Source organism: Panthera pardus, unplaced genomic scaffold (genome assembly GCF_024362965.1).
Source record: "Panthera pardus isolate Hobbes unplaced genomic scaffold, ASM2436296v1 HiC_scaffold_8, whole genome shotgun sequence".
Classification (NCBI taxonomy): domain Eukaryota; kingdom Metazoa; phylum Chordata; class Mammalia; order Carnivora; family Felidae; genus Panthera; species Panthera pardus.
In genome coordinates, this window is record NW_026527013.1 from 26723474 (window position 1) to 26742010 (window position 18537).

General features: G+C 39.5%; 1 protein-coding gene across 12 annotated transcripts in view; it reads right to left on the reverse strand.

Annotated features, from left to right (window-relative positions):
• The window catches only part of CFAP20DC (CFAP20 domain containing), a 238250-nt gene that overhangs the window by 44811 nt on the left and 174902 nt on the right, over nucleotides 1-18537 (reverse strand). For 9 of the 12 annotated variants that reach the window (XM_053896827.1, XM_053896823.1, XM_053896820.1 and 6 more), the window contains 3 exons: nucleotides 15325-15369; nucleotides 13946-14149; nucleotides 3277-3338 (listed from right to left, as the gene is read on the reverse strand). In XM_053896827.1, the coding sequence (XP_053752802.1) occupies nucleotides 3277-3338; nucleotides 13946-14149; nucleotides 15325-15369 (311 nt within the window). Of the gene's footprint in view, nucleotides 1-3276; nucleotides 3339-13945; nucleotides 14150-15324; nucleotides 15374-18537 lie in introns of those variants that run through there. The other 3 variants (XM_053896829.1, XM_053896821.1, XM_053896830.1) reach the window with 2 other exon arrangements.

Genomic DNA, 18537 nt, shown 5'->3' on the forward strand with positions numbered 1-18537 from the left:
TCTCCCTCTCTCTCTGCCCCTCCCCTGTTCATGCTCTGTCTCTCTCTGTCTCAAAAATAAAAATAGGGGCGCCTGGGTGGCGCAGTCGGTTAAGCGTCCGACTTCAGCCAGGTCACGATCTCACGGTCCGTGAGTTCGAGCCCCGCATCAGGCTCTGGGCTGATGGCTCAGAGCCTGGAGCCTGTTTCAGATTCTGTGTCTCCCTCTCTCTCTGCCCCTCCCCCGTTCATGCTCTGTCTCTCTCTGTCCCAAAAATAAATAAACGTTGAAAAAAAAAATTAAAAAAATAAAAATAAACGTTAAAAAAAAAATTTAAAAAAATAAATTACATGTATTACAGGATTCAATTTATCCCATTTTTATATGATCATCTATGCTGACCTTATAATTTTATCATTGTCTTTATTTATGGTCCAATAATGTCTTTCTGCCAATTCTTCCAAGCTGATGGATTTATGGAGCCAAGTGCCAAACCATGTAATCTGCAAGTTTTTTGAACAACTAAACAATAATTTTCTAGAAAACTGTTGGATAACCTGCTGGCAAATGGGGTTGGCAGCATTTTACTTTTTGCTTTGGATTTTGGCTTTTTATTTTATTATGTAAAAATGTAAATTAATTTTCCCTAAATGAATGAACATTTAATTGGCTAAATAAAATATGCTGTATGTTAGGTTGGTGAATTTTCCTATATTATATCTTTGGGAATCAAATATTAAAAGAGATGTTTAAGGTTATATATTACTACATCTAAACACTAATTAATCCAACATTATGAGATGTATTTTCTATATAGGGCAGTGTCCCTCTGATGGTAGAACTGGGTTTCTTACATAAAGTCTATAATGAATCTCATCAAAGCCACAGAATCAGGAACCTGGAAGTGACCTAAGAGAGCATGTAACTCAAATCCTTTCTTTTAAATACGTGTTCATATTATTGGTGAGGTCTGAGTGGGTTGGGAGGCTTGTCTGAGATCATATGGTGGGTTAATAGCAGATTTAGGATGAGAGTTAGGTCCTCCTTCTCCTTTTATGGAAACAAAAGCCTCCACTTTCTAACACGCCTTAGTCTCACTTTTCATTTGTTCAGATTTATAAATTCTGACTACTTATAATTTGGATTGACATTGGATTTCCAGTTACCTTAAAAGTTTACTCATACACAGAAAAAATGTTTATGAGCTGAAGGATTGTAAGAGACACATTTTACATGTCAAGAGCCAACTGATTTTCAGAATGTTAAAACATCTTTTTATATACACTGAAATTACGACCTCAATTTTGAACTCTGTATTATATCTACTTATGATAGTGGCAATTCCCCCTACTAGATAACATGAGAGAATGACCAGATCATGTGTATAGATCAACAACACTGAGAAGTGATTACTAATGAAGAACATTTGCTCTGCCTATGTCATAATATTCTGGGCCCCATTAAAAGTCCTATGAACCATGTAGGTGGTCTCCTGTCAGTTTTACATGGCTTGGCTGGCTGTTCATTGCTGATTGGACCAACAGTGAATACTTGGCCCAAGCTAGGCCAATCACATTCTCTCTCCTGGAAAGTAGGAATTGTCAGGCTGGGCATGTACTTTGAACTGTACTTTGAACTGTAATACATAAACTCAAGAGCTGTCAGACAGCCCTATGTGACTGGAAACAGAGAAAGCTGGTGCTTTGAGACCAGAATGGAACAGACAGGAAGAAGCAAGCAGAGATGGAGTGAGGAAATGCCTGGCTGCCCTTGGGTTCCAGGAGACAGCCCTGTATTCTTACTTGAAAAATCCTCCCTTTCTCTGTCTTTGTCTGTCTCTCTTTTAATACTAGCTAAGTTGTTTTTGATATGTTCAACCAATGAGTCTTAATTCGGATACTCTGAAATAAACTTTACACTTTAGAGCCAGAGCTACTGTACTATCACTGGTGTTTTGGTCCATTCCATGGCGATGGGACCTCTTACAGTATAGGTGAGAGGGCTTGATAATGAGATTCGTTATAACAACCAAGATCCTGTGGGTAGAGCTCAAGATAGACTGACTTTCAATAAATCCCTAATATTTAACAAATAGTGATAAAGTGATGAGGATTTGTACTGATAATTTTTTTTTAGTTTAGAAAATCACTTAATACTACATATATTTCAAAACACAAATTCAGATTTGCTTGTCTTTAGTGAGCCTAAAATAATAGGTTTTGAGAAAGAGAGAGAGAGAGAGAGATATGTGCATGTGTGAGCATGAGCGGGGAAGAGGGGCAGAGAGAGAGAGAGGGAGACAGAGAGGATACCAAGTAGGCTCAACGATATCACCTCAGAATCTGCCGTGGGGCTTGATCCCACCAACCATGAGATCATGATGTAAGCGGAGCTCAAGAATTGGACGCTCAACCAAGGGAGATACCAGATGCCCCAATAATGAGGTTTTTCTATATTGACAAATGATGCATAATGTCAATGACATTTTTGAAATAATGAAATAGTTTTGAGATTATTAGCTTTTGAAATTTGAAAACAAGAGAATGGCCTTTGAACTGATATAAACTATCTTGATAAATTTAAAGGGACCAGATAATACAAAAAAATTCATGCCTAAAATGTACTAAACATTACATACCAATTAAAATCAAGTATCTATGCAAATAGAATAATATGAAATAAATTAACATTTAAAGAGAGTTCATTGTGTGCCGAAAACTGTGCTATGAATTTTTCATGTATTCATTCATATGATTATCCCAAAAGTATGGGGTAATTATTATGCCTGGGTGACCTTGAGTTAAATGGCTTGCTCAAAAATCTTACAGCTAGTAAAAGGCAGAGGTGTCACTTAAACCCAGGTAGATTGTTAACCATCATACCACATTCTCAATAACAAAAAGTAGATTGAACTTAGACTCCTAAGGAAAAGAAATTTGGAAGTTCTTTGGAAGTTTTGGAAAACAATTTTGGGAAAACAAGAAAAATGCACAATCTTTAAAAAACATTTTTTTAGTGTTTACTTATTTTTGAGAGAGACAGAGAGAGAGAGAGAGAGAGAGAGAGAGAGAGAGAACAAGCAGGGGAGGGGCAGAGAGAGAGGGAGACCCAGAATTTGAACCAGGCTCCAGGCTCTGACCTATCAGCACAGAGTCTGATGTGGGGCTTGAATCCATGAGCTGTGAGATCATGACCTGAGCTGAAGTCGGATGCCGAACCGACTGAGTCACACAGGCACCATGCACAATCTTTTAAATAATTTTTTTAAAGGACACTTAGCTTATTAATGATTCTTACCGGGGATTAGAAGGAGAAGGTGGATTCATTTCTTGCTGATAATGATGACCCTGGTTGACGGGCTGTAAAAGGAAAACGTTTGTGAGGTGCTAATCAGTGTTTGTTCTTTACATATACTTTCACATGCACTCTCAGTGCTGTCATTTTTTCCTGAGGGACGATCTGCAAGGAGGGGCTGTTTATTTTACAGAAGACTCAAAGGCTGTTTTGGGAGATCCAGCAAATAACACGGTGGTACACATGAGAAAAACACACGTCATTTTAATGGCCAGTCACTGCACTAGATCGCATCTATGGTGTAAAATTCACACGTGGAATCTTCCTCCCTGTGGAATTTTTACGCTGTTAACATTCATTGATATTTCCAGCTACAGTAAAATAGAAGATATTTCATGGAGCTCATGTTGCACAGCAAGTATCAGCAATAACTCAGAGACCCAGAGATAGGGAATATATATTTATATCTCAATGTTAGCAAGTTTGCAAGGATAGCCTGAATGTTCACTAATGGAATTACACAGGTAAATCTTAGGTCAAGGTGGTCATTTTCCCCAAGTGCATAATAAAACCTCAAGCACTAATCAGTAAAGTGGAAAAAAAACCCCAAAAAACAAAACGGTGCCAATACCTAAGAAAAATATGAAATCTCAACTTTTCCCTCCACAAGAAACATTTAAGTTACTATTTCAAAGCACCACTAAACTACCACATCCCCAAATAAGCCTTAAACTTTTGCCTCCAATGGAATTTGATGTTTTTCCTTGGTTCTATAAAGGGAGAGAATTCCACTATATCTCTTTTTAAACATCAGCTTGCAGTATTTTTCTCATGTGGTTAACAACCATGTAATTCTAATACAAAAATCATTTTTTAACATTCTCATTTTATTACAAGCTGGAATTTGGTATATATTTTTGAATTGCATTTAGAGGATTTCCATTACTTCCTTACCCAACAGCGTTGGTGTTAAGCCTTTTTCACCCATAATGTGGCCCCACAGGGCTGACTCCAACTGAGGGAAACAGTATGGCAATGGTGCCTGTACATACAGAGCACATATTCCTTATTTTCCACATACTTCTTATTTTAACGGGTCCTAAAATATTAAAGATGTGGGTCATGGGAATTCTTTGGAGTAAACTGTCTCCCTCTATAAATAATCTCTTGGAAGTGTTCCTTTAATTTAAATCAAACACCCTGTCTGATAATCACAGTCACTTAGCCTGACTCTCTGTGATGCACCATGAATTTAAATGCACTCAGATACTTTGGTAATTGAACCGATATCAATGCATCACCATCTCAGTAATAAGAAACAACAGCTGGGAAAACAGTGGAAGGAAAAACATGTCATAAGACATATTTGATCTCACTGGAGAAATAAGACTTCCAGCAATTTGCAAGTGAAATTTAGTTTTATGATTTAGGCTTTATTATTTCACAGCAGAGAAAGGAATTAGCAAGCAAAGGGCCTAACGGGTTCTCTAGAGCATCTCACATGGTTGCAGAAATACTCTTGATAATCTGTTCATTGGTATTCGTCCAGTATTTCAGCTGTACTCGGCCTCCAGTGAATGGGCCTCCCCTGATTCACTTCCAGAGGCCTTTCCATAACTCTCTAAGTACCACAGTGCTGATATTCAGCAAATTTCCATCTTCTCAATTTTATACCATTAATTCTATTTACACCTGTCTCCAACCCCCTTATTCCAAATGACTTACTCCACCCTCTGGAGAATAGAAACGGCTACAGAATCCTATCTTGTTTGTGACTTAGCTCTCACTTAAGACTACACAGACTGACCCTTTCCACATCTGCTCCTGTCTATATAAAAAAACTGATCCAGTGATACAAGGAGTGAAAAAGAACACAGTCAACAAAAGATTCCCATGAATAGTGGTTTCTTAGTGTTAGAAAACAAACAAGCAAAATAACCAGTGGAAATGTTTTGAAGTAGTAAAGATTGCTGATGGGAATGGACAGAAAGGTAAAGGAAAAAATTTCAGTTAAAATAATTGTAGGGTGATGGAACTCGGTCTGAATACCTGATTCCTTAATTTAACTTTTAGTATTGAAAGCGAATTACCAAGTTGTCACCCCTAGATATTTTATTCAATAACCAACTTCAATTTAGTGATGGCATATTATGGCAGAGCATTCTGACTTACACACATAACTGCTATTAACTGACTTCTACACCCCCAACGCTAGTGACTCCGTCTGGGAAGGAAGAACGTTTTATTTTGGGGTGGGTCCCAAAACCAGGTGGCCTCAATTTCCTTTCTCTGTACATGTCTCCCTATTGCATGATCAGACTCAGGGACTGGAAGGGATCATGGCAATGATGCAGCTAAAAAGCCCCTCCAAGATATTTCAATTCCCATAACTTTGCTTTGATGCTTTGAAAGGGCAGTGCTTTCACTAGCGTGAGGTCTTTTTGTTTTCCTAGATCCAAATCAGAATGAATGAGAACGTGCCTAATGGTTTCTAAAAGCTCTCTGAATGTGATGGGGTGGGGTTGGGGGAAGTGTGATGGGCTGTCTGAAGCCACATGTCTCCATCCACAAATGGAAATAGGTATGTTTCGATACATATGCAACAGTAAACCTATTTGCACTATTTCTAGGTAGGTAATATTCTATGAAAGCACAGGTTAAAAAAATAAAATTGGTTTTTTGGCTTTGGAATTCAGCCATATTCAGGCTATTAACACCATAAGAAGCAGCAAAAGAATAGCAACCAATACCTACCAATAACTATGACAATAAGAACAGCACTAGCTGATATTCACTGAGCACATACTCTGTTCCTTGCAGCAATTCTGTGAAACAGACAGGATTAATGACTATCCAAAAGAAGAGGAAATTCAGGCACTGGGTGTTCACCCAAGGTCATGCCAGCCAGGAAATAGTGGAGTGAGAATGTGAACCCAGTTTAGCACAGTTTACCCTTTTAACCATTAGGCTGTAGTGCTTACTCCAGCTCACAGGTTCACCTACAGTGGTGAATACCAAAGTTGTTGAAAACAAATATGACAAACTCAGTTCACCTTATGGCAGAAAAAAAAAAGTGGTCTGAGATATTTATCTGACGTCTAAGACTACTTCCTCACCGTAAATAAAACTCATGTGATTTCTTTCCTAATGAAATGTCACTTTATGTTTAAAATGAAAGAAAACAGGGATGCCTGGGTGGGTGGCTCAGTTGGCTAAGCGTCTGACTTAGGTCATGAACTCATGGTTCATGGGTTCGAGCTCCGCATCAGGCTCTGTGCTGATAGCTTGGAGCCTGGTGCCTGCTTCGGATTCTGTGTCTCCCTCTCTCTCTGCCCCTCCCCCTCCTCAAAAATAAAATAAGCATTAAAAAATAATAAAAAAATAAAATTAAAGACAATAAGTTTTGCCATATTGTTAAATTTGGGACAAACATAAGATATAATAGATAACACTCTGAGAACGAGGGCAGTTTATTTCACGGGGTGACTTTCATAGTCACTAAACACAGAACTCCTCACACATTTCAGTGTTACACTGACTCCAATATCAGTTTTCATATATCATTTCTATAGTGGTATAAGAACATCTGCTCATCAGATTTATCTGCAGCTTAGCACAACCAACTCCTTACCTTTTTTAGTTCAAGAGAATTAAAAGAAAACTCATTACACCCAAAGAGAATTGAGAAGTTAATGAATGTGTAGATCAGAACAAATTAAGAGCTATTAAGTATAAAGAACCTGAAATGCCAATATATTATATATTGGACACGTAGCAGCGAGCAATCATTACGTAAAACGCTGATATGCTGATGAGCAAAGAAATGGAACAGATCCTAGAAACGCAGGCCCTGGTCCTTTTGGTGGCGCTGTTGCTATGCACTAGTGTCAGGAAAACCCAAATTCCTAAAATTTGCCAGGAGCACAAGAAGCTTTGCTTCCCCATGATCAAGCTGCTAGAAATTCTGGGGTGAGGGAGAGAAGAGAAGGCTAAATAAAAGAACAGGAGATAAGATAATCCTGCCATGTTAAAAGGTAAAGACAATATTTTCATGTTGTTATGTAAAACCTATGAAAATGGCAAAAATGTTGCAAGGTTAATCAAGACCATAAATAACTTGTCTGAGAACCTCACCATATGCTTGTAATTTTATTAAGTGCATTTTGCCTGGTTTCTCCAAATAGTATGCTCTGCAATGTGCCATGTTGATGGATGCATGCGATGAGCGTTTTTTTTTTTTTTTTTTTTTTTTTTTAAACAAGCTGAGGAGAGTTATGTGCTTGATATTAGATTATGGGAATTCTTAACTTGAAGGAATGATGGCTTTAGGGTATCTGCCTACAGGGTAGCATGCACATGAGGAACGCTTTTCTTGAATCTAGGGTAAAGGCAGGACAGAGAAATAATGAAAGAGTGAAATAATAAAATAACGGAAGGGTTTATTTGTAAAGCTCTGAGGGGTAAGTCTGGATTTCAGTGGTTAAGCTCACATCCAAACAAGCATAGTAGAACCTCTACCTATCCTTAGAACCCTCAGCGGTCACAAAAAAGGGAAATGTCCTAGAAATCTTTTCTGATCACTCAGGTGGCCCTTTGAGGAGAATAACTTTGGGGGAGCAGCAGATAAGAGCTGTGCGTGTACTCTGCTAGGCACTGGGCATGTGCATTCCCCATACCCATTCAGTTCTCACCACGCCAATAAAACGAAGCCCTTTTACTACTCCTAAGTTTACAGGCGATCGTGCCAGTAAATGGAAGAGCTGAGATCTGAGCTCAGGTTGGCTGATGCAGGGTCTACATTCTTTTGGCAAGAAGCTGCTACCATTAATAGCTACTCTTTTTCCTTAAAAAGAAACCATACACATACCCACCTACCCATGACACGGTTTTATGCTATTGTCAATCAAAAGCCCTCACCAAAATAAAATTCATTTAAGAATCCATCATAAGCAACTCCTAACTCCCTTCCTAAGGCTTCCCAGAGCCAAGTTTTTAAATAAATCTCATGAGAGCTACTCCTAACGGAAACCCTCCAAAATTGATTACTTGTAGCCTGGTTTCCACAGAAGTTGTAAAGTATTGTTTTAATTGAATTTGGTTCTAAGTTAGAAACTTTGAAAAATTTGTCTGTCAAAGGCCAATGGATTTCTCAGTAGGCTTGATTTATTTAGCAAAAGATGCCTACAAAAGCCAATTTGCTATGAGAAATATGGTTACATTTAATTACACTTTTAAATGACTAATTTATTATGTCTAAACACCTTTTAAACAGTACATATTACTCTGAACTGTACAGATGCTGAGAAAAGCTGAGGAATCAAAACTGGTAGTAAACACAATAGATTTTGCTAAAGACTCTTCATTTTACTTTGCATAGGCTTTTGGGTTTCAGACTGCAGTGTGTGAAGTAGTTACGTAAAGATGCTAAATTGAATGTGACCTGCTTAAATCTCCTTTTTAAACCATTGGTCATCAAGCCCTGAGAGATTTCTTTCCTTTGTGTATTTAATATCCATTTATCAAACTTGAATGTAAAATATTACCTGCATTGGTCAGGGTTTATTTAAGCAAAGCCAAGTTGATGTTTATTTTGGAATTTTGATGAAAATTATGCTATTGTAGAGTAAAAAAAGAGAACCTTTTAATACTTCTGGTTTATTCATTCAATCTGTGACCAACAACCAGTGATTGAAGGTGACCTCATGCCAGGCACTGGACTCAGCACGGTCCTGCCTTCTGAGAACTCACAACCAGGCCTGGGGCACACTGCTAACAATGGTTCCCTGATGTGGTAAATGCTAACACTGAGCCTGAAGATAATGGGAACCCACAGAAGGAAGCAAATAATTCTGTGCAGGGTGGTTGAGGGTCAAAGAGGGTTTCATGAAGCAGTAATGTTTGAGTTGGGCCTTGGAAGACAAGGGATGCTCCAGGTAGAGGAGAGGGGTGGAGGGTCTCCAGGCAGAGGGAAAAGCATGATGAGCAATGACACAATTGACACGATCTGGACAAGGGCATCGCATGATCTGTGCAAGCTGCACAGTGTAGCCAAAGTATGGGGGAGTTCTGTGTGTCTGCTGGGTAGGGGTTGGTAGTGATGGTGGGATAAGCAAAGAGTTCTGTTTAAGGTGATGGAGAAACAAAGAGATTATCCTGTTAAAGGAGAGACTCCACCCTCACGTCCATAGATGAAATTCTGTTCCTTTCCAGAACTCGGAATTCCTTTCCCCCTCTTTCCACATGGTGAGCGTGCACTCATTCTTCAACTCTGGCTTAACTGTAGTCTTCTCTGTGAAACAGGTAGAATTAATTGTTCCCTCTGATGTGGGTCTCTCTTCTGTATCTATTATAGAACTCTTTATTCTCTTATCACTACTGCCCCGACTTACGGGTAGCTGTTTACTCTCTACCTCCCTCCAACCCAGTGAACATCTCAAGGCTGGGTCAAGCCTTATTTGTATCCCCAGCACAGTTCACAGCATACTGTACCACTCAAAAACAAAAGCCAAAGCAAAAAACAAATATGTGGAATGAATTAATGTGGGACAGATAAGCTAGGTTGAGGTGAGAGTATAAGAGCACTCTAGCTGGTCTTAAGGGCTGCTTCAAGTTAACACACTCCTTACTTGCTGCCTGAAGGCCCCTGATCTGTAACAGAACTAACATACTTTCTTTGAGATTTGCAGACCACTGGTCTTGAGGAGTGAAGGACCAGAACTTTCCCAGACCACAGAGGCCAGCAAGTCTGTCTGAAGTCACCTTGGCTTTCCGATTAGCCCAGCAAATTTTGGCAAAATGTTTTTCTTTTTCAGGTCACACAAAAGATTTTACTGACCTCCCTCTGTGTAGCTGTAGAACTTGCCCTCCTTTGTGGAAAGAACAGTGCTTCTTTGCATCATGAAACAAGAACTGGACCCCCTCACACAACCCCTGAGCCCTGAGAGAATGTCTGTAGCTGGCACCATCGAGTCTGCGTGTGATCAACAGATGTTACTGGCCACCGCACTCACTCTGCTGATTAACTGCCCTAAACTCCTTTAAAAACTCCTGGGCCATGCAGAAACCTTGGAGTTGCCCTTTGGCCAAGGGTCTGCCTGCTGGCCTCCTGAATAAAGCTCAAACTCCTTTCCTTTCCTTTTTTTTTTTTTTTTTAAGTAGGCTTTCACGTCCAATGCAGGGCCCAACATGGGCTCAACGTGGGGCTCAAAGACTTGAGCTGAGATCAAGAGTCAAATGCTTAACCAGCTGAGCCACCCAGGTGCCCCTACCCTTTCCAATCCAAACTCATCTCTCGAGTAATGATCTTTCAGGTGATGGGCAGGTGAACTTGGGTTCGGGAACAAGAGTGTAATGGAGATATTCCTGTCTGTTAGTAGCAGAAAGGAAGGTCTCTTACAATGAGGCCTTGAGAAGCTACAGCAGGCTTTAGAGCTAAGTCTGAAGAGACAATCAGGTATGAGGTACAAGGATGTGTGCAGAGTGTGTTCTGGAAGTTATAACTTGGACCAAAAGTGTGGAACGAAAGCTGAGGAACAGTGAGAGATGAGCCCAGGGAGTGGGGCAGGTCTCAGATCATGGGGGGTCTTGTATTTTGCCTAAACAAAGAGGCAATGGGAAGCTAGGAAAGGCTTTATGCAGGGAAGAGATAAGATTAGATCTGGGCTTTAGGAAGATCACTAGTGTGAATAATAAAGATAATAATGACAACTAACCTTAATTTACCAAATGCTTATTATGCCTCAGATACAGTGCCAAGTGCTTTACAAGGTCACAGCTTGGATTTGAACCCTGGCAATTTGTTCTCAGAGCAGAGGCTCCTCACCATCAGGCTGTGGTGCCTGGCCTGGAGGCAGAGAGGTAGCCAGGAGACTATGGAAGGAATGTGGATGAAAATAAAGTGCCAAAGCTATGGTGTTAGGTAGTGAGGGGATTTGGAAATGAAGGGGTGGGAGAAGTGGAGGTGTCCTCCACATTTCTGGTTTGAGTGCCAGTGTGGATGGTGGCACCACTGAGATACACAAAAAGCAGGAGACCATCATGATCAAATTATGAGTTTGTTCTTCTTTTTCACCCTCCCTGTACAACTTCTAAAGGGAAAGGCATGAGCTCTCAGACCACAATGGTTCTTGCAAATTGCTCTATTTAAACTCTGTATGAACAACAAGATGCAGTGTTCATTAAGAAATGCAATTTTCCATTTGGTGATAGTTCCAATATTGAAATAGGCTGAATTTGATGCAATAATAAACATATCTTATGAATACCAAAGGTAGGCTTTTCAATTATTTTCTCTGTCTAAAAAATAGACTGTTTTCAATTTCTCATTTGGTCAAATGGAGGGGTTATTAAGTTCATTACCAACGATGTTATTTTTGGCCACGCACTTTCAGAGCGGAGCAGTTGTTGTGCATGAGGACTTCAGTCCTTGCCAGAACAGGACAGGGATGAGAACACCGTATCCAGGGCAACCAAGAGCTCAGCCTTTTCAGTCCATAAATAATCATTCCTCAGTTTGCCCTTTGTAATGCTGGTCTCCAAGTTACTTCACTACAGAAAGAGCTTGTTTAGGGGGCCACTGCTCTTTTTCTTACTTTCCATTTAAATGACTGCTAAGGATTATTTTATAAGAAAGGCCATATTTCAATTCCATTCTAAATTATATTGGCAAAAGTCTGCAACTTCTTTTTTTTTTTAAGTTTATTTATTTATTTTGAGAGAGAAAGAGAGACAGAGCATGTGTGCATGCAAGTGCACACACAAGTTGGGGAGGGGCAGAGAGAGAGGGAGAGAGAGAATCCCAAGCAGGCTCCATGCTGTCAGCACAGAGCCTGACGAGGGGCTTGATCCCACGAACTGTGAGATCATGACCTGAGCTGAGATTAAGAGTTGGACATTTAACCGACTGAGCCACCTAGGAGCCCCTGCAACTTATTCTTATGTTCTTAGCTCTGGCTCCAAGGATACTCTGAGTAACCAGCACACAGGGATATTTTTCTTTGGTGTGGGGAGGGGGGGCGGCGGGGGGGGAGGGGTAGATACTTTGGCACCAAGGCTGCTGGAGGAGTTATACAGGCCTGATCATTCAGTTTAATGAAAATATAACTAAGGCAAGAGAAGCCTGCCCCCACGTCTTGTTAGAGCCAATCTGAATTCGTCCTCCATGAACACTTGTTAAGTACTCTCCAGAGCAAAAATCTCACCTTCTGCTGGATGTAGCACTTATTTGGCAAATTAAGTCCCACATTGAGAAGTCACTTTATCATGGTGGTTAGAAGCTCAGACTCAGGAGTCCTGCCAAGCTAAGGCTGAATCATTTCACTCAAGAGTGTCAATTTTCCCATCTGGAAATGGGAACTCAACAGCATTTACCACACAGGACAGCAGTAAGGAATGGATTAGATAACACATGTAAGGCCTAGTGCCAGAGCATCTGAGATTTCTAAGACCTACAAAGATGCTGGAGACTTGGGAAAAAAAATTTCTTGGAAGGAAAATCGCAAAATTAATGAATATTTAATTCAATACTTAAAACATATGTTATCCACTGTCAACTACACTTGAACTCAACCTTTATATAATTTTATATAAATATAAATCAGTTACTCAGTTTTATATTCCCTTTCAAAAACTGTATAGTAAAAAAGTTGTATTTATTGTTGGATCACAGTGTATTTTAATGTTTGATCTGATGTTGAATGTGACCTTATATGTAAATATAAGTAAACTACAAGTAAATTTCCTTGGGCCAATGGAGGTCTTAAAATGTCTCTAGGTACTTAAAGAAATGGTAGCTCTAATTACCACTATTATAATAATACTGATTTTATTATTCTGCCTTATGGCGTTTTTAAAGCTGTATAGGACTGTTCTGTCAGTGCTTCTGCTTTGTCCTTCCAATTCAGCCTTAAGATCCTTGAGGACAGTATCGGGGAAAATGGACTGAGTCAAAACACTGGGTTCTTCTCTGGTTCCACCACTCACCAGGTGTGGAAGCTTGGACCCAGGATAGGTTAGTTTCTTCACCTGAAGAATAGGAAGGCCCTGACCTGATCCAGTTTCTTGGCTGGCCTATAGTGAGGATGGTGGGCCATGTTTAAAAGGGCTTTAACTGTATAAACGTACGGGAAAATACAAGCTGCTGAAGCATCTGCAATGCCTACCATGGCTCTTAGACACAGGGAGGAGTAAACATCCTTCTTTTTCATTTACTTAATAAACATTCATTTAACAAATATCGACCCTCTTCTGTGTGCCAGGGCTTGTGCTAGGAGCTGGGGATACAGTGAGATACCCAGAATTAACAGTAAAATTACTCTTTTTTGCTTTCAATGTATGTTTGTATATATCACCATACAATTACCTGAAGGTAAGACAATTTAAGAAAAGACAGACCTAAAATGGGCTCTGAATATTTTTCTTTTTTTTTTTTTAACAATTTTTATTTTTAAGTATTCTCTACATCTGACCTGGGGCTTGAACTTACAACCTCGAGATCGAGAATGGCATGTTCTACTGACTGAGTCAGCCAGGCGCTCCTGAATGGGCTCTAAATATTTCTCATGGGGAGTGTTCTCATGCTGGCCCTAGTTTTCCCAGGCAAGGCTGGGCTTTGTTAGAAAGAAACTTACTTGCCATTAAGGCAATAAACAAAGATGCAAATCCCTAGACTCACAGGTGGCAGGCAGGAGTTCCAGGTGGTTGTGTCGTCACTGCTGGTGCTAATGCTGACATTACAGTTGTCCACCTGGGAAGCACTCAGGCCATAGGAAGCCCCCATATCCTCCAGTTCTTCATTCTGTTGCCGCCGCAGGCTGGCCAGCATTTGCAACTCAGATTCACTCATCTGGCTGGGCTGATAGTTCCTCCAGTCATATTCCTGACCAAGAGAGAAGAAAGGACAGAGCAAAGGGTTACTTGGCTATTCTTAATTTATTCACTACCAACAGATGTTACTCTACAGCCTTAATCCCTTTCAAGGGCTCTCCACTGACTGATGCCCTGACCCTTAAAGTGCCCTTATACAATGCCTACCCCACCTGCCTCACTTTGTTTGCTCCCAGCATCAGCCACACTGTCTTTCATTAAAGTCCTCAAGAGCATCAAACTCATGTCTGCCTTAGTGCCTATGCACATGCTAGCCTGTGGCCCCACGTACTGGCTAACTCCTAGGTGCCCTTTGGGTCCCAAATTGTGTCATCTTCCAGGGAAGCCTTTTAGGACAAACACAAACTGGGTCAGCCCCTCCACAGTAAGTGCTCTCATGGAATCATAAGGTGCTCATTTTTTGGCATTTATCACAATTGCAGTTATGCAATCATTTATGGGATTCACAGGTGGTCTACAGGCTCTACAAAGGCAAACACCATTGCCTTACACTCATTGTATTTCTCATGTCTGGTGCTTGACCAGTGTTTGACTACAAAAAAATTCAAAAAGTTTTTTTTAAAAAGAAAAATCACTTTCCAGGTGAAGATCCAGTTTACAAGAATACTGATGAATTTCATCACTGTAAACATTATGACCAAATACATTCAACTTTCAGTAAGATTGAGAATGACTGATGCTAATAAAAGCCATCAAATAAAATATAATCTTAAGATGGGAACAAGTAAGTTCTGAAAGCCATAAAGACCTCATAGCTATAACAAACACACTGAACTGGACTTTACTATATATATACATATATATAATACTATATATATATAATACAGATTACATGCAATCTGTCCGGTATATTTCTCCCCAAGAATACTACTACAAATCTTTAGAGGCTAATGGGAATATTCTTTCAATGTACAGGGAAGAAACTGTCATACGGAATTTTCAAAAACCTTTCTTTCTCTGTGGTCTAAAACCAAGTTTGATGGCAAAGGTTAATTTTAACATCGCTAAAATGTTAGCATCACTTGTGAGTACTGATTTACATCCGGGACTGCCATATAACCTAAAAACAATCTTGGAATTTTCTTGCCCATCTGCAAACACTGCTTGTACTCAAAAAGGTTTCATGATACACTAGAATTTTTTAGATACTCAAACCTCTATACTTACTTTCTCGGAGGACTCTTTGAGACAGCTACTGCCTTCTCTTCTTTTCTGCCTCATAGGGATGTAAAAAATTAAGGAAATATAATTTAAAAAATTCTTGTGTTTCTATGACATTAAAAAGTTTTAAATAAAGTACTGTCATTATCATAACTAGGGGATTATGAAAGCTTGTGATCTAATAATGTGATGTAGACATTTTCTGGAAAGTTGCTAGTGGAAACTCATTTAAATTTTTATAATTTGTGGCTGCAGCAGCCTGGCACCCTGAGAGACCATGCAATCTCTAACAGGAGATTCCATGAGTATTTAATAGGTTTTGAGAGTTCTTGAGACAAAACAGGTATCACAAGAAGAAAAAAATTTATACTCTAATGAGTATCTAATGAGTGTTTTTTCTAATGAAAAATACTAAAACAAAAGAGAAACAGAAATAAATGTAGAAGAAATAGTTGGGGGAACAATAAACATAAGAAAAGATGCTCAGCATCACTGTCATTAGAGAAATACAAATCAGCACCACAATGAAACACCATTCATACCCATTAGGGCTGTCATTATACACAGTTGGACAGTAACAAGTGTTGGTGAGGATGCAAAGAAATTGGAATCCTCACGAGTTGCCGGTGGGAATGTAAAATGATGCCACCACTTTGGAAAACAGTTAGGTGGTTCCTCAAAATGTTAAACATGGGCCACATGGCCCAGTAATTCACTCCTGGGCACATACGCAAGAGAAATGAAAACAGATGTTCATACAAAAACTTGAACACCAGTGTTCACAGCAGCACTATTCATAATAGCCAAAAAGTGGAAACAACCAAATGTCCATCACCTGATGAGTAGAATTTTGCTTACCCACACAATGGAATGTAATTTACCCATGAAGGGTCATGAAATACTGACATGTGCTACAACATGGATGAAACTTGAAAATATTCTGCTAAGTGAAAGAAACCGCAGACAAAAGGTCACAGATTGTATGATTCCATTTGTATGAGATGTTCAGAACAGGCCTATCCATAGAGACAGAAAGCAGATGGGCTGTTGCCCAGGGCTGAGAGGGCTGGAATGGGGAGCGACTGCCAATGGGTATGCAGTGTCTTTTGTGGGGGATGCAAATGTTCTGAAATTACATGGTTACAGAATCTCGCGAATATGCTAAAAACTGAACTGTACTCTTTAGGAGGCTGACTTTTATGGTATATGAATTATATCTCAATAAAAACAAGGTAGTTCAGTACTCAGATGTGAAAACTAGACTCACAGCTTGACTGTGGGCTCAACAGTGAACATTGCGACTTGCTGTGCTTTGCTTCAGTTTTTCTGTCAAAAAAAAAGGAAAAAAAAGAAAAAAGGAAAACAAAAACGGAATGAAAGATTCTAATGTGTCACCTAAGCATGTTATGTGGCTTGTCATTGCTAACACATACTTTTACAGTGAGAAAGGAAATTCTGTTTTCGTCTTTCTTGAGAAAGCTTTAATATGTACTCAGTGTGATTAATTCATCCATTCCTTTTATTTATTTAATCCACAAACCTGTACTGCGCCTCAGGTACAACCATAGGTGTTAGGGCAGAAAACCAAGAGACAATGGGCAGTGGTTAAGCCTGACAGATCTGAGTCTGGGCCCTTAGTTCCATTGATTAACAGCTTGATGTGACTGGGCAAATTACCTAACCTCTCCTTTCCTCAGTTTCTTCATCTGTAAAATGGATACCTCATGCATACCTCATATATACCTCATGTATACTTCATGTGATTTTCAGTGGGCTGAATGAAGTAATGTATGTAAAATGCTTAACGTAGTATCTGACAAACAGCTACACTAAGGGCCCCCAAACTTAGGCTTTGTACCTCTATGAAAAAATGTTTGAGTATGTACCTTCTCATATATGATTATTTATAAATTAAACAATGTGTGTGTGTGTATATATATATATATATATATATGTAGTTTTTTAAAGAGATAGGAGTTTATTGAATATACCACAGGGAGTGGTGGGCAGGACAGCATAGGAGAGACTGCCACATGTATAGCTATATTAAACTAGTATGCATAGTATAAAACATATATAAAACGGTGGAGCTTAACAAAAATGGAAATAGCTCAAAAATTTTCTCCTTCAATGATCCCAATGGATCATTTTTGGTGTACATCTTGGGTGAGTACCTCCTTCTTGAGGACCGCAGAGTTGGCAATCAATACATACGCTTCCTGTTATTACTGTTCTTTCCTCTCCCCCCTCCACCCAGTGGGAGTTCATCTATTCTGTACTATGCCAGGAGCTGGGAGTATAAAGAAAATAAGACACACCTCTGTCCTCATGGAGCTCATAGATGAGAAACGGGAGACATAACAGGCATTATAAATCAGGGTATTATATGTACTGGGATCAATACTACAACAGAGATATGACTAAGATGCTTGAGGAATGCAGTACAGCAATGACTAACTGCCCAGCAGAATTGGAAGACACCTCACAGGGGTCCAAGGTGACACTGGATAGTAATTAAATTTGTTGACAAAGGGAATGAGTGGCCTTCAGAGGGAGTGAGCTCTCTCTACCACCGGAAGTACTAAAGCAGAGGCTGGGGAAATGACACCTGCTGGGAATATTGCAGTAATCTGCAGTGGTGGAAACGGACCAATTGATTCATTCATTCATTTACTCTACAAATACTGAGACCCTATTGTGGGCCAGGAACTGTTGATGCTATGCACTCTGAATTTCCATGATTTTATTTCATACAATAGTAAAACGTGTTCTGACAACACCCTGGAAGAGGCAGCCAAAGATGAGCAAAGAAGTGACGTTCTCCAGGGTCATGAATAGAGCAACTGGTGGCAGAGACAGGTAATTAACTTAGTCTCCTGATACATTCTTGATTTGTAATCTCTTAAACCATTTCAAAATTATCAGAAAGGCTGAATCATTTATTCATATATATATATATATTTTTTTTTTTTTTGAAAGAAGTCTTGCAATAAAGTCTTCACATGAAAGGGGACTCAAGCACAAGACACTATCTAACTAAATTATACAACGCTTGAGAGGCAAGTGCCTTATCTAATTCTATCTCTGAAAGGCTCAAGATGTTATGTATAACCCAATTTTGCCTCAAAATATCCTTGGAGGAAAGAAGGGGGACATTGATATATCAGTCAGATTTGTTTCAGGAAGGAGGTAATGGGCTCAAGGCTATATACAATTCTG